The sequence below is a fragment of the Haemaphysalis longicornis genome, unplaced genomic scaffold (assembly GCF_048455015.1).
Source record: "Haemaphysalis longicornis isolate Haplotype H1 unplaced genomic scaffold, Haemaphysalis longicornis Haplotype H1 scaffold_20, whole genome shotgun sequence".
Taxonomy (NCBI): domain Eukaryota; kingdom Metazoa; phylum Arthropoda; class Arachnida; order Ixodida; family Ixodidae; genus Haemaphysalis; species Haemaphysalis longicornis.
Genome location: NW_027526296.1, coordinates 4,790,597 through 4,815,127, shown reverse-complemented (window position 1 = coordinate 4,815,127; position 24,531 = coordinate 4,790,597). Strand labels below are relative to the sequence as shown.

At 47.8% G+C, this 24,531-nt stretch overlaps 1 protein-coding gene across 1 annotated transcript in view; it reads left to right on the top strand.

Moving 5' to 3' along the window:
* LOC144172372 (putative acyl-CoA dehydrogenase 6) overlaps window positions 1-24,531 on the top strand; it is a 46,086-nt gene that overhangs the window by 9,866 nt on the left and 11,689 nt on the right. The window contains exon 2 of the mRNA XM_077701127.1: window positions 21,175-21,295. Within this exon, the coding sequence (XP_077557253.1) occupies window positions 21,175-21,295 (121 nt within the window). The remainder of the gene's footprint in view (window positions 1-21,174; window positions 21,296-24,531) is intronic.

The window sequence follows — 24,531 nt, the reverse complement described above, 5'->3', positions numbered from 1 at the left end:
TTTGTATGGTATTTAATAAAATTCTATAAGTTACGGATCAAAAAAACAACCGCGTAATTAAAAAGTTTTTGCAAATCCGCGTGTTGATTTGTATATTCTCGAAGTAAAATCCATACTTCCAAAATTAGCGCTAAAATATCAGTTTTTTGCGACAAGCCCACCGACTCCATCTGGGGGCTTTCCTCTGCTGGGTATAAAAGCAAGAACAGCACATGTATTGCTAAGTAAGTATGCACTCCCTGTACCGCTTGCATCCCGTGTTCCAACTGTAACTTGTACGTATTGGCTGTTTGTGTTGAATGCTGCGCGTTCCGCCGTTTGACATTGCCTCTGCGCATGCCATCACCTCAAAAAAAGGGTGTGAGACTCAACACCCTTTTTTAAAGGTTTTGAGCTCAACACCCTTTTTCATCCATACACCCTTTTCTTGCCAAAACACCTTTTAAGGGTGTTAGCCATGGGACAAGATTTTTACACCCTTTTCGGCCAAAAAGGGTGTAAAAAAGTTTAGTGTGGTATACGCAAAGGTGATGTAGGGGAGGACTGCATCCCAGGTCCGGTGTTCAACATCAGCGTACATACTGAGCATGTCGGCGATGGTTTTGCTGAGCCGTTCCGTCAAACCGTTCGTCTGAGGGTGGTACGCACTGGCTTTTCGTTGAGACGTGCCGCTGAGCGTGAGTACTTCGTGCAGAAGTTTTGCGATAAATGCGGTTCCACGGTCCGTAATAACAACTTTGGGAGCCTCATGTGGGAGAACTATCCTTGTGAGGAAAAACTGTGCCACTTCAAGCGCGGTGGCCTTTGGAAGAGCTTTTGTTTCGGCGTACTTGGTCAAGTAGTCAGTGGCGACTGCTATCCACCTGTTTCCCGCTGTAGAGGTGGGAAAGGGGCCTAGCAGGTCCATTCCCACTTGCTGGAAGGGCACTTGGGGAATTTGAATTGGTTGGAGAAATCCGGCTGGTCTGCCGGGTTGCGCCTTGCGTCTCTGGCAGTCGCGACAAGTTCGGACGTACTGCCTCACGTTCGCCGAGAGCTTGGGCCAGTAATACGCCTTCTTGATTCTTGCAAGCGTGCGTGCGTAACCAAGGTGGCCAGCGGACTGCTCATCATGGCAAGCCTGCAAGATGTCGTTTCGTAAGGGTGACGGAACGGCCAGTTCGTAAGGGTGACGGAACGGCCGGCCAGTCGGGGCGAAGTTTCGCTTATATAACACGCCGCTGCGAAGGCAGAATGTTGGCAGACCTCTAATAAAAGACCTAGGTGGCCTGTTGGCCTTGCCTTGCAAGAATTCGATCACTGGTAGCAGTTCTTGGTCTTCCTGCTGCTGTTCCGAAATGGTGGCCGCACTGAGGACTCCAATCAATGATCCATCGTCGACGCCATCGTCATCAGCGGGCGCGTTACCGACGGGCGCTCTCGAGAGGCAGTCGGCATCTGAATGTCGCTTACCAGATTTGTAGACGACGGTCATTTCAAACTCTTGGAGTCTGAGGCTCCAGCGCGCCAAGTGGCCAGACGGGTTTCTCAGGTTTGTAAGCCAGCACAGCGAGTGATGGTCGCTTACAACTTCGAACGCACGGCCATACAGGTACGGTCGAAATTTTAGGACGGCCCTCACAACCGCTAAGCACTCCTTTTCGGTGGCCGAGTAATTTCTTTCGGCCCGTGACAGCGTTCGGCTTGCGTAAGCAATGGCTCGTTCGGCACCATCTTGCCATTGGACGAGGACAGCGCCTAGCCCCACATTGCTGGTATCAGTGCGCACCATAGTGGTGGCCTCCTCGTCGAAGTGGCCTAAAACAGGTGGGGTCTGCAGGCAACGCCGTAGCTGCTGGAAAGCTTCTTGCTGTTCAGCGGACCAGACAAAAGTGACGTAATTGCGAGTAAGGCGCGTGAGAGGGGCTGCAATGTGGGCGAAATTGGCAATGAATCGCCGATAGTATGAGCAGAGGCCCAGGAAACGGCGGACGGACTTTTTGTCAGTAGGTGTTTCGAAACTAGAAACAGCTGAAAGCTTGTCAGGGTCGGCGCGAATTCCAGCGCTGCTAACGACGTGGCCGAGTAAGAGCGGCTCCTCATAGCCGAAATGACACTTTTCCGTCTTGAGTGTGAGCGAAGCAGATCGTATGGCCTGGAGGACGGATGACAGTCGCTCTAGGTGTTCCTCGAATGTATTTGAGAATACGACGACGTCATCTAGGTAAACAAGGCACGTTTGCCACTTCAGGCCAGATAGAACAGTGTCCATCATACGCTGAAAAGTTGCGGGTGCGGAGCACAAGCCAAAAGGAAGAACCTTAAACTCGTACAGCCCATCGGGAGTTACGAAGGCGGTCTTCTCACGATCCCGCTCGTCGACCTCTATCTGCCAATAACTGCTCTTCAAATCCATGGACGAAAAGTAATGAGCGTGCCGCAGGCGGTCAAGGGAGTCATCTATCCGAGGCAACGGATATACGTCCTTTTTCGTCACCTGATTGAGTTTGCGATAGTCGACGCAGAATCGCAAGGTGCCATCTTTTTTTTTCACCAGAACGACTGGCGACACCCAGGGGCTTTTCGAAGGCTGAATGACATCATCAGCGAGCATCTCTTGCACCTGCCGCCGTATCGCGTCGCGCTCCTTTGGTGACACGCGGTAGGGATGTTGGTAAACGGGGCGCTCAGATTCGTCCGTGATGATGCGGTGTTTTGTGAGCGGAGTTTGTCGGACGCGTGACGTTGACGAGAAACAGTCGGTGAAGCTGTGCAACAGTACCAAGAGCTTTTCTCGCTTTGTTTGCGGTAAGCGCGGGTTAAGCGAAAGCTTGCTCGTCGCCTTGGGAGTCGGGTCAGTCTGAAGCACAAAGCAATCCGTCGTGTCGGGGACGTCCTCAAATACTGCCACGGTAGTTCCTTGGGCGATTTCGCGACGCTCGTTCGAGAAATTCGTGAGCAGAACCTCTGTAACACCGCGCGTAATGGTGACCAATCCCCGAGCGATAGCGATTCCATGCTGAAGTAGAAGCGGGCCGATAGCTTCCGCGATTCCATCGCCACTGGAGAGGTCGTCGCGCTTAACGCGAACAAGCACGCATGACCGTGGGGGCACGCTAGTGTCGCCGATGGTGCGCAGAGGTATGCGTTGTTCATGACCTTCCGGGGTGGTCTCCTTCCTCGAAAAGCTGACGAACTGTTCGCGGATGTTTATCACAGCATCGTGCTCCTGAAGGAAGTCCATCCCCAGGATCACGTCCTTACAGCACTGAGGAAGGATTACGAAGGTCGCGACGTAATCACTGTCCCCTATTCTAACTCTAGCGGTGCATGTACCCACGGGTGCCATCAAGTGGCCGCCGGCTGTTCGAATTTGGGGTCCGTCCCATGGTGTCTTCACTTTTCTTAGTCGGTCCACGAGCTTCTGGCTCACTATTGAATAACTTGCTCCAGTGTCCACAAGTGCCGTTACCTCGTGTCCGTCGATGGCGACTAAAAGATCGGCACTCGTGATAGCGTCGACGTCCTTGTTTGCCGCCGTAACATCGTCAGCCGTCGATGGTACTGGGAGGTCTTCAGTGCTACCGCCGCTAGCAACCTTGCCTCCCAAGGTTGCTCCCTTTAGTTTCCCCGCCGCGGACTTGGAGACCGCCTCGTCGGGGAGCCTCTGTAATAACGACGGGTGGGCGAAGCATAGCGAGCTGGCGACGGCGAACGTGACGGACGACTCTCCTTGGAAGACTGACGCGTGGCGAGGTACTCAGAAATGGCGACGGGCCGTTCGCCAAAACGACGACGGCGGGCGGTCGGCGGGAATCCTGGTAGCCCGATCTCGCGGTAGGGGCAGCGTCGATAAACATGCCCTGGCTCGCCACAGTGATAGCACAATGGCTGGTGGTCCTCGGTGCGCCACACGTCGGTCTTGCGGATTTGCGGACGAGCCGGGAATTCCCTTTGTGGCCAAGAGCCAGGAGGTTGCGGTCGGGAGTACGTCGGGGGTGGCATAGTCGCCGCGGTCGGCGCTGTGGCCATGTGACAGCGGAGAGCAGTTGCGTAATCCATTTGGGGCATAAGCTGGGTTCGGGGCGGCTCAGGAGCGGAAATTGCTTGACGAAGGGGCTCAGGAGCAGAAATTGCTTGGCGAATTTCTTGCCGCACAACATCCGCAACCGAGATGACAGCTGGCTGCGACGGCTCTATTCCTATTCCGCACTTTGCCAACTCCTCAGGAACAACCGAGCGGACAAGTTCGCGCAGGTTGTTGTCGCCCATAGGGGTGGACAGTGATGCCGCGGACGGGCTCGGAGTTTTGATCGACGTTCGGGCATACTGGCGGCACCGCTCCTGCACAGCTCGCTCAATGGCAGTTGCCTCCTTAATAAATTCTTGCACAGTACGCGGTGGGTTGCGCACAAGGCCTGCGAAGAGCTGTTCTTTGACGCCGTGCATCAGATACCGAAGCTTTTTGGGCTAGGACATATCGGGATCCGCGCGCCGGAACAGACGGGCCATGTCCTCGACAAACATCCCGACGCCTTCATTTGGCTTTTGTATCCGTATTTCTAGAAGGCTTTGCGCACGGTCTCGACGGTCGCTGCTGGCGAAGCTGTCGCGCACTTCCCGGCGGAAGTCGTCCCATGTCTCTAACCTTCGTTCGCGATTTTCAAACCATATCCGCGCTCCGTCTTCTAGCGAGTAGTAGACATTCTCAAGCTTTTGTGCAGGTGTCCACTTGTTGAAACTGGCGACGCGCTCGAATTGGTGAAGCCAGTCATCTACGTCCTCGGAATCAGTTCCGTAAAAGCTGCTGGGAGTACGAGGCTGCTGAAGCATCAGCTGAGGCAGCAGCGATGCTTGAGCCATTACCTCTGGTTCAGAAACCTGGCGCCTTGGTGCGGTGTCAAGCAGGAGGCCGTGTTCTGGAGGTAGGCCTAGCTTGCGCCGGCTGTAGCGATGTACGGGCGTGCAGACGCTGGGAGGTCGCTCAGGGCTTTCAGAGGGCGACCTGGGCATCAGCTGCTCCGGTACCCAGCTCCTCCACCAGTGTCACGGTGCAACAATTGATGAGGGCCAGCAGGAGAGAGAAAAGAGGGTGTATTTTGCGAAACTTGTGCCTGATGCCTGGTAGCAGTCGCACCAAGAACACGCGCTCACGACGGGGCATGTTCTCGTCTTCTTCGCGGCTTAGGCGGTCATGATCATGCTTGTGATTTCCATGATGAGGATGAGGATGATGGAGACACGCCAGAACGGCGCACACCGGCTCTGGACGATTGGCGTCTGCGCTCTGTTGCTGGTTACACACGTAACAATATGTGTTGACAAACTGCGCAAAGACACGCTAGCAGAAAAAAATACGCAGGCAAGCGCGCTGCCTGACATAGAGGGGGACCTAACGGATGAACAAAACAACGAAATGCTGCCGCCGCGGTCAGCAATTGCGGTTACTTTTCAGTAAAGCCGATACGCTCTAGAGCAATAACTAAGCTCTCAATCACAGAGTGCAAACGTTATGTTCATTTCTCGCTAAGAAAACCCTACAATAAATGGCACGTCAAAACATGGTGTCTTTTATTCAACACAAATTAAACATTGTGTATACCCCCCACCCCCCCGTGCCCCGAAGGGCCGGTTTTTTTTCCGGGGAAACGTGGCAACCCTCGCGTCAATTGTTTTTTAGCCTGGTATCCTGGGTCAGAGCGCCAACTCCGTGGCCGCCTCACAACCCGGGAACCTAGTGCCTCGCAAGCATACCCGGGATCCCATCCCCCTCACCCTCAGAAGATCTGAAGTTAAATCATGAGAGATCAACTGGAAGCGCCTCAAAGCTCGACAAAAACGGTTTCCTATGGTCATTGAAGGACTGTGGTTTTACCTACCAACCAGCCGGCATACGAGACCAACAATGTAAGCGGAACTCATCGTCGATGGCTTTTGTAGGCTCTGACCTTACAATTAACTACTAGCGCAAAGCGGGGGGGAGGGGGGGGGTTATCTCGCAAAGTAGTTTTAAGGCTCTCGGTGATCCCCAACATTTGATGTTTATATTTTAAGTATTTAAACATCTTTTAGATATCGTTACAACCGAGTTCTTTATATTTAGGCTGTATATCTCGCTTAATAATTGTTTGTATGAATAAAAAAGACACATATTTCTCAAAACAATCTACAATTATAGTGCTGATGTAGCGATAACGAGCCCGATAAGAGTGATTAAAGGGGCCGTGCAGACAAAATACAAGTTGGTTTTATTCGAAAGATTTCGTGTGTTATAGTGCCCCCGGAAGCAAACGAGCTTTATTCACTGAAAAATGAATCAATTTAAGTTAAAATTTTGATTATCCCGTCAAATTGCGTGCTTTCGTGACGTCTGCAATGACGTCACAAGAACAGGTCTTCAAGCGAAACCTAGTGCGCCATTAGTCTCGGCAGCCGACTGCGGAGCTGTGTCTACCGTCATTCCTCCTCGATGGCGCCACCATACTGTGTCAAGCGTTTTCTACCTCTGCTTTGTTTTTCACCGTAATTGCACGTGTCTTGTTTCTGATAAGGTAGGAGATAATCGTTTCGTGAAACATGGTCTTCGTTCGACAAACACGGTCACATAAGACACCGTCGCTTACGCCGATTGACCAATGTCGTCTTGGACAACCCCGAAGTACAGTGAACTAGAATACCCAAAGCGCCGCGCTGCTGTTTGCTTTTGCCTCAGCCAATCGCAGCCCTGGGCATATGAAATCATAGGTTCTGTTGAGGGAAATGGGCTAGTGGGTCGCATGGCCATTCCCGTTTTTCTGTGTTATATAGCTTATTGAGCGAAGTTTACGTTAAAATTGGCGTCAGTATGATTCTAACAAGGCACTTTTTCGAATGAACCAAACATGTGTAACTGCATGGACCCTTTAGGGCGCGCCGCAGCGTGCTTACCTTACAGACTAAATTACTTCTTTGTGCCGCATAGAACAGACAGAATATGCAAAATTAATACCAGTTTGTAAGCTTGTTGCGTCGAAAATCCCTATGTAGCGTGTTTCCGTTGCTAAGTTTTAGCGTTGCACCATGACTAAGGGGATTTGAAACTTCGCTCGCGTTATGTTGCACTAAGGGGAACTTTTTGTTGTACATCTAATATGAATGTTTTAGAAGCCTCTAAAAACTTTAAAACAAAAACGTAAGGCTAATTTTAAATTTTAGTTCTAAACATTTTCTCTTTGTTGTGGCTACAGGCAAGGGTAAACTCAAAACTGTGAGACGGCCGAGACAAGCCAAGAAAAGCCGACAGTGTCAAATCTATAGTAAAAAGGTAAAAGCGCAGAAATTCCCGCCGCTGTTTGCAACGACGCAGCGACTCCGTTACTCCGCCCCGTTGATTTGCTTTCAGAGGCGCACGCCACCGCGTCATTTAAATTCAGTTTCACCTCGTCGTTTCCTCGAGGTCGACTGACGTTCAGAACATGCTGGCTGTAAGGTTGTCTTGTCGTCTGCGCCCGAGTCGCTTCGCTGCCACAGCACGTCGAGGGGCTCGCTGCAGTTCGTTGTTTTTCACCGAGCAGCATAACGAACTCCGACGGAGTGTGCGTAAGGTAAGAAGTAGCTGTTTTCCTTGTAGCCAAGATTCGCGACGAGTCGTGTCACCTTATCAAGCGGGAAGGCGGTCGGATGGTTACCGGGCCTAGCTGCTGTACAAACCTCATCGAATGCGTCATATTCACACTATTCCACAGCATTGGTGATGTCTACTACTGCCGAGTATCAACAGTTGAGTGACGCGACGATTGTAGCGGCAGTAGCCGCATGAAGGCCGTCCTGCATGTTGTGTGTAAACTGCTCGGCGAAAAGCTGACGGAGGCTTCTAAAAGCAGTATTTTTGTGTGGTGCAGTCTCCGTAGCGCACGTATGCACAGCAGCACTGCGTTACCAGGAGGTGGTTTGAAATGTATGCTTGAAAACAACGCCGAGATTGGGATGTAATGTATAGCTTGCAGACCGAGAAGTGTTGCTTGCCCCTTTCGACATGTGTCGGGTTCAGAGGCATGACAGCTACGCTGACACCAGTGCAATTGCCATGTATTAAGTTTGCTTTTCAACAAGCAGAGAGAAAAAAGAGACTTTATTGCGCCCAAATGAGGAGGCTGGTTTTCCTTCTCGCAAGCGCTCGGCCGACCCCGTGGGAGCAGCGGACTTCCTTGCTATTCGGGCTAGGACCTGTTTATCTTCAGCGGTAGCGCTGTGCAGCGTGGCCTCCCACTGCACGTTATTGTGCATGTTCCTCGGGGTTTGTAGCGATGTGCGGGCACTTCCACATGATGTGTGAGTGCAGCCCACCCGGAACAAAATCTACATTTTGCTTCATATAGGTTCATGATTCTTAAAAATATGTTTAGTGCAAAAACCAAAGACAGTCTCCCGTCTCCTTTATTGTATACTGTCTTTGGTTTTTTGCGCTAAACATATTTTTAAGAATCATGAACCAACTAGCCCCCAACAAGTTCTGTTGAACATCTGATGATGATACATGACTGGTTTTGGAAAAGAATCGATCTGCAGTAATCGTAGTGCTACAGCCTGTTTTCTATCGAGGCACTGCTGAGGGCCGGGGTATGATCATCTGCCCTCCCTATAGTAGTAGTTGAAAATTTCCCGGTACGTGAGAAGCCTGCCGCACCAAGGTGTGTCCTTCGGTGCGACTTGCCAGTTGGTTTTGTTGATGAGAGTGCAAGCCAACTCATGTGCTTCCTCATTGCCTCCTACAGTATCGTGTGCAGGGACCCACAGTAGCGTCACCTTGGGGAGGTTCTCATTATTGGTTAGAGGTCTTGGCATGGCAAGTGTCCTGGGCGATATAAGTTCTCTAGTAAAGTTTCCAATGGCAGCTTGCGAGTCTGATACTACCACTCCTGACGTTCGGATGCTGAAGATCGCTAGTGTGATAGCCGCTTCCACCGTGTGCGTATTTACGACTGCGCCAACCACTTGCTGACGTCCTGGACAGTTGGTTGCAGCTATACACATGGCCCTTTTCTCCCAATATTCAGTGGCATCCGCGTACCAACAAACATTAGGCTCCGCTTAATGTCTCTTGGACAGCGCGTGAACTCGGGCTTGCCTGAGTCCTGTGTCCTGGGTGGGCCGCACATTCCTAGGGAGAGGAGTGAATTTTATTTGTGATCCGAGAGCAGTTGGAAGGTCGAATCGCCCAAGGGTCTCCGCGTTTGCCTCTACTTTAAAGGAGCCATGAAGAAAAAATACAACTTCGTTTAATTTGAAAGAACTAGGATTCAGTATCTCACTCAGCTCCAGTAGCGCCACAAAAAGGTGTTTTTTTAACAAAAAAAAGCAAGAAGTATTTAAAAACTTTGAAATTTCGCGCCACAGTGACGTGTTATGAGCAAGAATGACGTCATACGGGTCAACAATAAAATATAATTTTCAGTGCGTTAACTGCACGTTAGCATTTAAGTGATGCGGTCAAATGGAACTAGAGGCCCCATTACAGACATCCAGTCATGTGTCGCCGTGACAGGTCAGTTAGGCGGCCGCCAATCGCACAAACAAGGTTCCGTGACGTCATAGAAAAGTTGCGGGAAATTGGCTAGGGGGTCGCGACTGCTTCACACGTTTTCTTTAATATCTCCGTTATTTGTTCGAAGATTGCGATGATATTGGTATCATTGTTATCGGGACTAACCAGTCTTTCTAACAAACCTAACTTGTATTTTGTCTTCATGGCTCCTTTAAGATCGCACAGAACTTTTATTCCTGCCTGTGTAGATGAGAGACGTACGAGTTGTGCCATGCGCTGCGCCTCGATGATTTCTTCCACAGTGAGGTGGATACCGAGTTCGAGTAGTTTGTGTGTCGAGGCGTAAATAGGTATGCATAGAGCTTGTTGGGTACTTTGGGGATTGGTGCGTTTATTTCCTCCTTTTAGAGGGGAAGACCCTGAGGGGCAGAGGCCGTTGGCGTCTCCTGTCGTCGTCGTCGGAGTAATCGTTATTTAATGTAGTCACGGTACCAAAACGCCGAGAAACTCATTTACGCCTCGCGCTAGAACGTAACGCGTAGTAAAAAAAACAACACCGAGACACTCGTTTACGCCCCGTGCTGGAGCGCTTCGTAATGCGTTCTAAAAAAAATTCCCCCGCATTTCCCCGAGGGGGAGAATGTGAAAGTGCGAATGCACGGTTGTCGGCCCGCTTGCGGCGCTTGCGCTCGGCCCCCGCAGCCCACCGCCTCGCCGCCTTCTCTTCCATCTCTTCCATCGGGTTTGTAGTATCACGTGTACACCACGCAGTTATCAAGCCGCTATAACGCCGCTGAGTCGCCAACGCACGCCGCTGACGACGTAGTTTGAATGCGTTAAAGATATAAGGCGCGTCACTAACACTGATATCACCGTCGCGTCCGTGGCTTGGTCGGTAGAGCGTCGCGCTGCGGCCGCAAAGTCCTCGGATCGAAACCTGGCGCCGGATGCTGTTTCTTTTTTAAATATAGAGGAGCACTGCGGACGCCGCCGCCGCCGCCGCCGCCGGCGGTGGATGGTTTGGGGTCGCTTATAAAGTGCATTGTATACGCCTCGCGCTAGAGAGCTTCGTGCTTCACAGACAAAAGACTTCTACAGCAAAGTGGTATTCCTCTACCCCCCAATGGTTTCATCTTCGGTGGCAAAACTGCCAAGGCGCCAAAATACACTTATACACTGTATGCTTCGCCCCTCCCCAGGTTTCGCGTCAATCGAGATAGCCTTGGATTTTTTTCAAGTCTTGGGAGTCATAGGAACAGTGCGGCATACACAATTCGACGTATTCTGATGCTGTTTCAGACATCCGTTTGATATCTATTGGAGATTCTCAATATCATGCGGCTAACTTGTAACGCATGCTTCTCCAGTTGTTTGAAAGTTGCTGTGTTGCATCCATTAGCTTGGATCGGAAGGCCTAATATTTTGATTGTGTCTACGTTTGCTATGGCAGTGTCCTCTTTGGTTGTGATTGAAATTCTTTGGCGACCTTGTGGCTGACGGCCGTTGAGATAGATGACAAGTGCAGTAATCCCTCGTCATAACGAAGTCAGCGGGATGGCAAAAAAATTCGTGATAAGCGGTATTTTGATATAAGCGACCACTCGAGAAAACTAAAGTATGTGAGCTTTAGTTACGCCACAACTGCGAGGAATCATAACACAATGTATTCACGAAGCAAAATTTTATTCAGGAGCAAAAAAGCCAGTGAGCTTCGGCTGTTTCATGTTGCCGGGAGCGAGCAACTCCCTCTCCAATTTGACCAAGCAGTGACGGGCGTCTGAGCGCCTCACAGATTGCAGAGTGAATGAGGAGGGGAAGGCAGTGGCCACTTTTATAGGGGGGGGGGGGGGTGGCGGCGTCACGCAATGCTACGAGTTTCGCGCTGGAAAGCGCCGCAAATTCCACGGCTCGAATCTGAGGTTGTGTTTGTTGAGCTAAAAAACAATTAACCGCTCATTGTGGGTACACAACGCAATCATGAAAACTGACCGGTTTTGCCCTAGGGGCTTTGCATGATCTCTGGGCAATTTTTTTCGAGGTGTGCAGCCATGAAGTTGGCAAAACGAGTTTCTCGGTGCCGCGCTTTCGACAACACTTCTGATTCTACGTTTCGAGTGTCACTGTTCGCGCACAGTCGCGTCCGCGCCACCGACGAATGTCTCGGAACAAAATTCAATCACCCTACCATGCATTTGGACCGTTTGTCTTAAGTCGGATGGTGCAAATCGAGCATCACTGGATCGAGAAAATCGCTGGGGAAACACCAGCTTGTTAATCCGCCATATTGACCGCCTGACTCGCCGCTGGGTCGCTGTCACTCGGTGACGCCTCTGTTCACCACTTCGCTGTAAGCGGGCCCAGATCTTCGCAAGCTTCGAATAATGCGGCCTAAAATGCATGCGTTTGGGTTGGGACCAGAAGATATTTTGAATAAAGTGATATTTCGAGTAAAGAGATTTCGTTATGATGAGGGATTACTGTACTTCCGATTTGTGCAGTGAGCAGCCAAGACCTCTAGGGATAGCATAGCTCTCAACCACTTCTTTCGCTTGTAGGGTATCTTGTATCATCCCTTTGCTGCCTCCTGCTACCCAGAGTGTAATATCGTTTGCATAGAGACTATGATTGAGTACGGGCACCTCATTGGGTTTCAGAGGCAGCCCCATGAGAGCCACGATGAATAAGAAAGGAGACAGGACTGATCCTTGGGGAGTGCCTTGTTCTCCCAGTTGTAGGTGGTCCGATTGAATATCACCTACCGTGAGGCTGGCTGTTCTTGCCATTAAAAAATTACACCATCTTCCCGTGGGGAACCCTGATGAGGATGCGAAGCATCGTGGCGGTTCCGTGTGGTTCCATTGTGTTGCCGTTATGTTGAGTGATCTGGTTTTCACTAGCGCCAGAGGGAATTCCGCGTCCGGGTCCACACCGGTGGCAAAGGCACGCAAGTGCTGTTGTGTTACGGTGAGTAGGCGGTGGTTCTCGAGGCGCCGAAACTCGTCCGTCATGTTCTTGTCGATGTTGTCTCTGTGGTAGAATCGGTAGTCTCCGTCAGCTTTGGTGAGGTAAAGGTTGTTGACATTGGTGCACTGGCTGAGAGCAATGTACACATCCCTCCTCTTCGCAGCTTTGTCTTCGCGTTCTTCTTCTTCTTCGGCGGTTCCCCTACGGGAAGATGACGACGGTGGTTGAACGCGAACCTATCTCGTGATGGATTCTTTGGTTGGCCAATCCCTAGGGGCATCCTGCCACAATCAGCATCAGAGGCGCTGCGGACGGGGCTGGTTGAGCTACAAGGCGCGTGGCGCTTCCCGCCACAGCTTTCCCACGGGAAATTCAGCATCCCCCTCTAAAGTTTTCAGTTCGTCGTTTCCGTTGACGTTCAGCTTCGCGTGCCTTCGTTGTATCAGTAGCTTCTTGACGTAGTTTGAATGAGTCAAGGACATAAGGCGCGTTCGTAGCACTTGCTCCTGTCCCGGATTTGTAGCGTAGTGGGAAGAGCACCGCGTACCTCCCGTTGCGGCCAGAGAGTCGTGGGATCGAAACCGGGCGCCGCTAACTATTTCTTTTCTTTATAGTGTAGTATCGCGGAGCTGTCGGTGTAAGGAGGAGAGTTGCGCATGCGCAGTGAGCGTGTGGACGGCGCCGCCATCAACGATGCAGGACAAGGCGAGCCTAAGAAATGCTCAGCATTTAAAAGTCTCTAACATGGTTGTAGGTGCACTTGCCCACTCCAAGGAGCTCATGATTCTGTAGTATCGCCGAGTATTTGACTTTGTTAGTCTAGTCCCAGGATGGCCCTGGTATCATATGAAGAGTTGTGTCGTCCCTCGATGACTTGGTGCTGTAGTTGTAAGAGCACATCCTGCGTCGAAAGACTTCGTCTGAAACCGAACATTAAGTCCAGGAGTAGGTGTTTGTCGTCCACGTAGTTGTTTAGTCTATTCAAGACCAGTGCTCCAAAAGTTTGCCTAAGCAAGACGTCAGATAGGTGGTCTTAGGTTCTCAATCTTCGAAGTCTTGCCAGGTTTAGGAATGAAGACGGTCGTTGCTGTTTTCCATCGCTTTGAAGGCTACCTTCCCTGCAACATTTATTTAAGTATTTAGTCAGGGCCGTAACGGATCCATCGTCGAGGTTCCTAAGCGTCTTGTGAGGGACACCGTCTGGGCCTGGAGCCGATTTACTGCCCTTATCTCTGCCTCTGTGAGAGGTTCTAATCGCAAATATAAAAAAGGAATGGAATATTGCAGCATATGGTATAAGAAGTCATGGTGTCTGCTTCCTTCTTTTTTTTTTGTTGTCCCATCACCAGCTCAGAAAAAATGCGGCTAAATGCATTTGAAGACAACTGGTATCGCTTCAGCATCGCTTCATAGTTTCTGCCCGCGAACGCTTGTTGTCTGATACCCATCTACGGGCTCATTTTACTGTGGAGCATGATAATGCACATGCACAATCGCTAGGGGGAAGATGGAGGAATTTGTGAATAGGACATCCAAGGTTTAGTGCAAGAACTGTTTCACATTTTGAGAGGGAGAACAGACGTTTTTACATACAAAGGCCCAAGGTCTAGGTCATAGTGGTAGTCTTCAGGCCACTGTGTCTGTGCAGGGCAAGTCTGTCTGCGCATATACAGCTCACATGTTGCTATAGTATTTCCTGGGGATCTTGAATGTTCACTGTGGGTGGGTGATGGAGACAGCCAGCTATCCCAGAATTCAATTGTCGCAAAGGTGGGGAAATGAAGCGTGTAGTACATTTGCAATAAGAATGAGGGACGGATAGGTAGGAAGGGCAGGTGGCACAGGTGTTGTGTTGAAGATATTCAAACTCCTTCTGAATGAGGCATGAAGACAGGGTGTGAAAGGCGCTGGTTGCCTAAATAGGCGCGACAGTAAGGGCTGCCAGCACTCGTGCATCGACTAGACTGGCTGATGCATTAAAGGGGCCCTGAAGTCAAAATGCAGCCTTGTTCAATTCAAAAGAGCTCGCCATCGGTAACTCAATCAGCTCTGTTCCAGCCTGGAAAGAAATGCAAGGAATATTTAAAAACTCAAAATTTTGCACTCTGTCGATTCAACACTGGTACAATAGAGGCCAGCACTAAATACAGTCGAACCTCCTTATAACAAAGTAGTATCGGGGCAGCAATCTAGTTCGTTATATTCGACATTCGTTGTAACGGTGTAGCTAAAAAACCAGTTCAAACCAATTAGTGATGTGGCTCCTGCAAAAGTCCTTGATACCAAAACGCATTTTTAAAATTTTCGAACCTACTACAAGACAAGGTAACCCTTACCTTCCTACTTTTGGCGTTTCAAGCTAAACGAACCAGAACATTAAACGGTAAAATACAACAGAATAAAGTTCATTTTGGCAAAACAGGCTTGCATTCCTATTTTTTAAAGGAAGAATGCGATCTTCGTCTGGTGGCTACTCGCAGCACTGAGAAGGATGAAGTTTTCCGCTGTGTCTACGAAGAAAGAGTCCGTTTCTGCGTCTGCACTTTCAGACGCCGGGAGTTTTTTCAAGTGGCTTCTGAGACTACTGGTCAAATATTTCTTCATTAGATGCAATAGTGGGTGTAGCTATCACACTTTCAGTTTCGTTATAAAGGAATAAGTGCCATTTAAATGAAGCATGACCAAGCAGAGTTTGTATTTTGTTCGTTATAGCCGATAATTTGGTATATCAGTGTTCGTTATAACGAGGTTCCACTGTACACATTTATCAGTGTGGTAAGGGCACGTTGGCACTCAGGTGATGTGATCAAGTGGAACAAGAGGTTTCATCACAATCGTCCAGTCATGTTTCTTGCTGGTAACTTTGGTCGGCCGCCCCCGATCGAACAAACAAGATTCTATGGCATCATCACAAAGTCGCTGGGGAGTCGCGACTTCTTCACCTGTTTTCCCTAATATATAGCTCAGTTGGAAGTGGGTTAATGTTAGCCTTATTGTTAACGGGACTAAGCAGTCTTTTTATTAAACGAAAGTTGTATTTTGTCTCTGTGGCCCCTTCGAAATTGAATGAGCTTCAAAGGTCTCTGAAAAGCAATTCCTGCAACCATATTGCACAGCATTGCAAAACATGTCGCTGTAAACTCGTGTGCAGTGACACACAAAACAAAGCTTGTGGCAATGTGTTGGCCAAGGCACATAATAGTCGATCAAATCCTTCTGTATCGGGAGAAAAAAGGAAAACGTGCGAGTTACCTTTCAGTCATCCTGAATGACAAAAGAGAGTTTTATGTTACCTTATCCCACATGATCATGTGTTTTGAGACAAGCTTTGTTATAATGCACAGTTGCATACTCAGAATGGCTTGTTCTGTTGATCGGTGTTTTTTTGTTTTCTGGACCTCTGTATAACTTGTTAATTTTATGATACTTTCTTATTGCAATCTGTCCACGCTTACAGCCAGAAATTGTAGAAATATGGTTGCAAGCGTCACCACTTTCTGCTGTTCTGTCTGTCCTGTTTTGTGCTGCAAGTTTATGCAACAGGGAATATCCACGGTTGCAGGAGATAAACAAATAACTCTAATGGCCTGTTTTTTCACTATTGCCTTCGCTGTGTTAGAGGAACGCTGATAACACTGGCAACTGATGGCACATCCCTTACAATCCAGTTACATCTACACCCACCATTTTTTCTGTTTTTTACCCTCCATCTTTCCCTGAAGCCACAAGCTATTTTTGGGCTGCCTAGTCCTTCGCATGTTGCTCTCAGCTCTTATCCCATACACAAGAGAGGCTAGAATAGTGACATTTCGTTTCTGGTGGGGACATTAGTCCAACACCTTAATTTTTGCAGCCACCCGATTACTCTTCCAGTCCTCGTGCTTTCTTTACTACTTGGTCTGTATGTGATAGCAGTATCTGAATTTGATAAACCTGATAAGAGCTCATTCCGATGTAGCATAGCGCTGGAAGCTTGTTTCAGTCTTGCTGTTTGCAAAAGTAGCTCTACTCTGTCCACATGGTAAGGGATGTTATGCAGGCTCATTTTGGGGCATTCAGAAGAAAAGACTGCAGCTCCTGTGCTCAGATGCAATAAAAGCAGTTATGGAAATTAACAAGCAGGAGCTTAACAATCTGGTGCTGATAGTTTTGCCTTGTTGTCCACTATATTACCTTCAGCATTTTGCAAAGAAGTTGGCGTTGCTGGTTCGTTACAGGGTTTATTTTGGGCCACTGTCACTTGTTTTATTATGCATGAAATGCTTGAAGCTGCAACATTATGTAGGACCAACACCAAGCCTGAATCCTCCACCTTCAAGTAGAAGTTTTTCTAGTCCCATTACTGCCTGTTGCTTGTTACTTGTATGCTCCCATATTTTTCATGACTCTACAAGTCGGAACTCTTTCAGCCCGAATCCTTGAATGATAAACACGTTCACCTCAAAATGTGGATTATACACGAGTGTGCATTTTGTGCAAAAAGTAAGGACAAAGGTACAAAAACACGAGTGCAAAGTCAAGTTGCACAAAAAGCTTGCTACATAGAGTGCCTTTTGCAACGTTGTCGGTTAATCTAGAAGTTTGCCAAGTTTTCATATCCTTGTGCCTCGCACATGTACTGTCGTGTTTTTCCTATTTCAAGCACCCCCTAATTATAATATGCACATTACTGAAAGCCATTTAAATGTAATAGTGCTTTAAATCTATAAGTGTCCTTCCCGACTTAAAGCAAATATAGATTACCAGTGGGGGGGGGTTGCAATTCCCAAAAATTATGGTATACTGTTTTGCAGTCTATTATAAGCATAGTGATAGTTCTTTTCCACTTTCTCAACCTACACGGAGATAAATATTCATAATTCATCAAAACAAGCATTAAAGGTCATTAGTGCAATTTGTTCTTGTACAGCCTACTGTTGTAAATTCAACCTTGAAGGGACCGCGGGATTCTGTTGAATTATCAGGAATTCTCATAAATAACTCCGGCCACGATGGCAGCACACATTTGTGATTATGCATTTATTTTAATCTGATTTTCTAGCATTTCTATACCTTAACTACACAAATTACATACTGAGCCAAGGTGGAAGGTCCACTACAAGTTTATTGGCCATCTACCGCCAACCAAACTTTTGAAAAACAGAAAACCAGTTTTACAAGATTGGTAATTTTCAACAAGTTGGGTTGTGCCGAAAATGCCTGCGTAGAAAATGGCCAAAGACTGAATACCGTCCTACTCTGGATACTGAATACACACAATAAAGTTAAGAAGCATCACGGCCTACTGTAAGCTTTTTCTTTCAGTTCAAACCTCTGTTTACTAGCAAAGTCTCTCTTTCTTGAAGACTTCATGCGCTTATTTGCAAATTTTTGGCTGTTATAGCAACATAAAGGCGCACATTTTCACCTGGGGGGAGGGTAAAGCAGCAGATATTTTTAATGTGGACAGGCAAAAAGGTACAAATTAGCTGAATGGTGAAGTTTGAATTAAGCGGCTTTTAGATACATTGAAAGAGTATTGGCATCACCAAAAAATTTGATTTTATTTGAATGAACCATAAGTACAAAATTAGGGTTAAAATTATCATGAGTACTATATTTCGAGAAAATTAGCATGGGTAAGTGGGGTTGTATCCCTTCAGAAAAATTAAGAAAAGCACGAGTAAGCGTATTGGGAGCGTATATAGACTTACATGGCATATCGTAAGAGGCCATTCAATGCCTCAAATTGCTCTTTTAAAAATGCCACTGGTGAGAAGGATGCCAAGTGTGCTTAATATCGTTTACATTGCATTCTCTCACAGCTAACGCAAAAGATAATTTTGCCTGTAGGCAAATTGCAGGCTAAGCTATTTTCTTAAAATAAGAGACAAAAATTGGGTGCAAAGTCCATCGGCATGGCATGAGGTGTGACTCGAAATGGATTGAGTTTGATTAACAGGATTTTTTTCTGAAGGCAATTATCTCTATAAATGTATCACAGTGGCCATCACAGAGGGCCAGCACAGTACGGACCTGTGCGCATCATGGACCAGTCTCGCATCAAGTATATTGCCATTCCAGTGATTCAAACCTCTGACAAAAGTGGAGACTATAACACTGGAGCAGCTGTTCTGTCAGAAGCCATCTGTACTCCAGGCAAAGTGACAAGTAGCGGCCCCACAGCAGTGCTGAAGCACCGACAAGAGCGAACGAGGCAGGCGAGACTGCACTTGTCCAGTCTGCTTACTTTCTCCTTGTCTGTTTTTAGTGCTGTAGCCAGGATGCCGCCCTACCAATTTCCCCAGCTTTAGCCCCATTGTTCAGTTTGTCCTACGTGACAGCCGTTGGCATCCCTTCAGTGTCACAAGAGCACTTTGAGAACACACATGACTTTCTATGCCTGTTCCTAATGTTGGGCGTGACGTCTTGTTTTCAGACTTGCACAATGCCCCGTTTATTTTTGTAAGCGGAGCTTGTTATGGCTAGACGAGCGGAAAGTCTGGCAGTCTCGTGTGGGCAGAAAACTCTTCCAGCGCAATCCCATGTGCGAAATAAACCAGGTTGGAGAGGAATTAGAAGTAAAGCTGTGTTTGTAGGTCGTGTAGCTACACTTGAGTGAGAGCAACGCATCGGAGGGAGCGAAAAAGTTTCGCAGCAGAGTGCTCGTGCAGCAAGCTGCTGCATGAAACACAGCTCAAGCGACAACGGGGGACAGGGGGTGCGGCTGGAGCAGCGTTAATGAGGCAAAGGCAAATATTAGCCGCAAGTTACTTTGAAATGGGTGGGCCACACGTTGTGCATAAAACACTGGCCACATATTACGGCTTCGCTAGTTTACCATCTGTGCTATCTGGACAGAGGGCATTGGCGCTTTTTTTGTCGCTTTCAGCTTTTTCAAATATTTCGGGGGGGGGGGGCATTTTGTGGCAGCACGTTTGTGGCAGCACTGACCATCTGCGAGATCACAGTGTTCATAAATGAGTGATACATGCATGTGTTTGGATGTACACATGCATGTACTTATATATGCACATGATCCCCGTCTGTTCCTAATGCCAACTGCAGTGTCAACGTAGCAGTGCAATCCCTTGCGTACACCTGGTCCTCGTACCAGCCATGAGGTGGCACCACGAGGCTAGCCAGGTTAACCAAATCATCTCTAAAAGGGGAGTGGCGTGTAGTTGACGAGGGAGTGGAGACTTGAAATCGCTCGCCCATCAAAACGTGAAAGGGGCTGTGAGGTGCTCCCACTGGACGAGTGGCATAAAGGGGTTCTTAGCTGCTGCTGTCTGTCACACGTCAACACCACGTTAGCTGAAGACGAGTCGAAAGCACCGTAAAGGCTGGTAGGTGGGAGGGAAGCTGTGAAAGGCCTGGGTGGGCCCTGCAGCAGCTGGTGTTTACAAACAGTAACAGTAAATGGGGAAAACGTACTTGCTCACACACAGTGAGAATGAGCTTTCAGCACCTGACTGCTGAAAAGATGCACCTTTAAGCGCGTGTTAGCGAGATCCTGCCGTGCTGCTGTTAGGGAGCTTATGCTGAAGAAAAACGGCACTTTATTTGCGGCCACAGTGGACGGGGCTGTGCAATGGCTCTGCACTCGTAATAGCTTTGCAATGGCTCTGCACTCGTAATACTGGAAGTCTTTGCGGAAGGGTTTCACTAGAGCTCTGGAAAAGTGACCTGTCCTCAGCAAGCTTGCATGAACAGTGTCACCCAAATCAAGTGGCAACGCAGAATTTGCATAATGCAGTAATGTAGGCAGCACTCCTTCAGTCTGATTCTTCTTCTTGTGTATTCGTCAAGCTACACTGTTTCGCCACAACGTTGCAACACGAACTCGCCCTACCTTCTATCCTTCTCTAGAATTTGAAGTTTTTTTTCTCCCCTCATAAATAAACGGCACTGGCAGCCGCATGGGGCGGCGTCATTCGAAATGCCAAGCATTTTAAGAAAACTTCCCATGGGCCACCTTTTAGTTAACATTGGTAGTAAAAACGGCAACTTTCAGATCAGCCTCTTGTCTGCCTTCCTTGTACTGCGGTGGCGAGGGGTTGTGTGTCAGTAACGACCATGACGAATTGCTTTACAAAATGCCGAGTTGGGGAGTTGGCACTCGCCACGTTTCAGGATTCCAAAGGCAGATAGGACTGGGACCAGCTGGGCAGAGAGGGTTCTGCTCATGACTACCCTGTGTCCTGTAGGCTGCGTGCAGTCAAAGAGTCAAGAAGGGGTCACGACATTGCAACCTGAAATTCTGAGTAGTGATGATGATGACAATGAACACCGCAGCCAGTAACCCTTGGCGGCCGAAGCTGTGCATGTCCTTGGCATTCAGAGTCATCGCGGTAATCAGAGTGTCCCGGAAAGCATATCGACACAGTTTTACAGCCTCCAGAGTATGCTGCTGGTCGACAAATCTGGAAGGGCGTCGGGAACTTCTTTTTGCGGAGAATAAATTTCTGAAACCGAGTTTTTGGCTCTTTAGCACGCTGATTTCATTGGTTTTGGTGATATGAATATTCTACGCTTCTTCTTGCGATTTATAACACTGAGATTTTAATGTATACTGTTTTTAATTTTGTTAATGTACCCTAAAAAATAATGTTTTCTTCAACGGTTTTTGTTCCAGTAACACGACAATACCTTGGCTATGATGCACGAAAGAGGGCCGCATCACTCTAAACATCCCCCACCAATAATTGACCTCTTCCTGCAATCAGGTGATTGACAGGGAAATCAACCCCCACGTGGAGCAATGGGAGGCGGAGGGCATGTTTGACGCCCACCAGGTGTTCAAGAAGCTGGCCGAGGTGGGCGTCCTGGGCATCACGCGCCCCGAGGGTGAGAACTGGTGATCGGGGGAAGCCCAGAGGGTGAATTCAGTGCAATCAGAAGGGCAATTCTGCAGTCGCTTTGGGTAAGTGTAGGGCCGCTTTCACCGCACAGGGCTGTAAACAGAGGAAGGGGCCACCCAGATGGGCAGCATGGGTGGATAAGGGGTTAAAGGGTGAAGGGACAGGCCGTATCTTTGTCTGATGCGCTTCTAAGGGCGTTGAAACAGTCAATAATTGGGAAGCCCCCCCGTGGTGTGGGTCCATCACGCCCTTCACCGTGCAAACGTCCAGCTGGTGTCGCATTGCATTGAGGAGGATGGCTTGGCATGAATGCTGAATGAAGCATGGGGCCTTGCATGTGGGGGAAAGGAAGCTAGATCCACGGTTGACCTGGTCGGCTGTCCTATCATGCTGCCAGGATAGTGTAGAACAGAAGCAAAGATCAACATTGTCGCACGTGGGGCAGTCACTGTGGGAATAGTTTAGATGAGGGTTACGTGGTTGTGCAGTGAATGGCACACATCGCTAATGCTGCGGCTGAGACGCAACACACACACCCAAAAATGGATCCGAATGTCATCGCAACTTCTTATTTGTCTGTCAGACTGCAAATGTAATGCCATTCAAAGTGAATGACATTAGCTGGTAATGACATTCGGTTTGGCTGTGTGGGTCTGCATGACGAAACAAATGTCATTTGATACTGCTGGCGGGGACAGTTAGCGAGCTTGAAAAAGTTCAGTATTATAGTTCAAGCGCGTCTAGAATGGTCTTATACATAATAAATGACAAACAAAAATAATTATTTTTTTAAATTAAAAAATCACCATTTCCGGTGACATAAGTAGATGTCGCAAGCCGAGGCAAATCCACAAGAAATTTGTATCATGTATCACGGTAGCAGTAAAAATGGCAGAGCTTCGCTTGTACTTGTTGGTCTTTCTTTATTTGAAAAACAATACGAAGGGGAAAATATAAGTTTACAGACAGTTTTCAGAAACAGTATTCTTTGGTTTATCACTGAACTTTCTTGTCTAGTGACGTGCCACTGCCGTCGCGGCTACTCATTTGGGCGCTGAATGAGTTCCCGAACCTCAATGAGCCGCTAAAGGCCATTCGTCTTGACTGTGATTCAGTATTCTCGTGTAGAGCCGAATTAATGACATTTAGAGGGAATGACATTTGCTCTAAATGCCGTTAGATCTGCCGTGTGACAGGGACCTTATTTTAGCTGTTGGCGGCCGTGGAGCTGTGCTACAGTCACGTGACAGCACTCTTCGTGATAGATTGCTTTACCTCTGGAAGGAAACGTTTGGAACCGTGACATTGCACCTGATGACAGTGCAGTAAGATGACACATTTCATGATATCACTCCGAGTGAAGTTGCACAATCAGTTCTATTTAGGGCATAAAATACATGGAACACAATCCTTACTTTTACCAACCCTGTACCCACACACCATGTGCAACTTGGTTTTTGTTACAAAAGTATTTTTTCGCGGGCAATTTCTACTTTTACGAGATGGGTGGGTTGGACAATTGCTTCTTTAGTCGCAGACAAGGGGGTTCCCGTGCTCATTCATAAAACATGAATGTAGCATCAAGTATTTTTACCGAATATTTTTATTTTAGAACGGGAATGCACAGTGCAGTTGGGATTTGTAGTTACTATAACCATCATCTTCAGGAATTATGAGCTGCACTGATTGTGTCAGTATTTCTGCAGCATATAACTTTTTTTAATGAAGTAAGCATCTAACAATGATATCTAAATGAAAAAAAAGACAGTTTTCCAACTTTTGATTTATAGCTCGTCTCGTGTTTAGCCATACTATCAAAAATAGTTGTACAGAGTTTTACTGACCACTTGAGCAAGGTTTGCGGGCTACAACATTCCACAACAGGTTTGTGCAGGTGTGTGTGTGGGGGGGATAGCTTCAAAAGTTTTTCTGGGTTTGGTTGTGAATTTTTTAACAACTGGAAAGCGAGAGAGTATTTGTCCATGTTGCATGGTTTGTATTAGAACGCAAAAAAAAATGTGCAGAAAGTCTCAAATCCCATTTATATCTGTGGTGCAAGCACAGAAGGCAACAAATTTAGTTGCTTTTGTCAAACACACAAGGTGACGAAACTGATCTATCATGGACAAATTTTTGCTGCCGGCATAACTTTTGTGGCAAGCACTGTAACTCACAATTTTTTCTTGCATACTTTTGAGTTAAGGAACATGAGAAACACCGTGGTCTTGGAAATAAAAAACTGCCATGAGGGACAGTAGGTAGTCTCATGAGCCACTGTTTTGTCTATTGCTTGCTTTGGTCTCTCGTATCGCGCAGCTGAAACTGAATTTTTAAGGGCGTGGCTTTTTCACACTGCATCGACCAGGACTGCTTGAACAAACAGTGGTGGAAGATGGATGACAGGGATAAGGCTACACGACGCCTTCAAGGATAGCAACATGCATGAATCGCAATTAATTTGTTTATAATTACATGTGTGTGCATACAGGTGCAGTTACTAGGCGCCAGCTTGCATGTGGGTGAGTCCATGTGCATGCGCCCATCTTTGCACCAGTAAGCACCCCTGCATAGTTCTTACTTTTTGTGCCTATGGTAGGTAATGAGAGGTGGGTGCAATCTGTTAGTACAGGCAGATGTCAAATACTTGATGGTGATCATTTCAGCATTTGAAAAATTGCGCTGCCGTTGTGAGAGAGATTTCTGCAGTGATGCTAAATGGGAAATTTCATGGTTGACCAGTGAATAAAAAATTCGGAAACATGCGCTGCATACATGAAATGCATATAGCACAGAGCAATCATGATAGCACGTGCGGCTTCAACTCTTGATGACCTCCAGTTTCTCCTTGATGTCACACTGCCTGATGCTTAAACCCTCCCAAGCAAATTATGTGCGGATCAGCCAGCGTGTTGTGCGTCCCAGAAAACTCTTGTGTCCGCAGCAACATCTAGCAACAATAATGTCTACAAGAGAGCCATCGCAATTTAACTAGAGTAGTTTCAAATCCAAATTATGCACTTGCGGTGGCATATGTTGTCTCAGTAGTTGTGGGAAGTGTTTTTGTGCTGTTTTGTTGAGGGTCTTGCACTGAAAAAAAGTGTGGATTGTGGATACGCCCTCTCCACACCTACTTTCTCTCCACACTGTCATACTTTCTTTATTAGGCGACGACTCCGAGTTTTTTTATCAAGCGCGTTTTTAAGTTTATCGCAAAGATTAAAT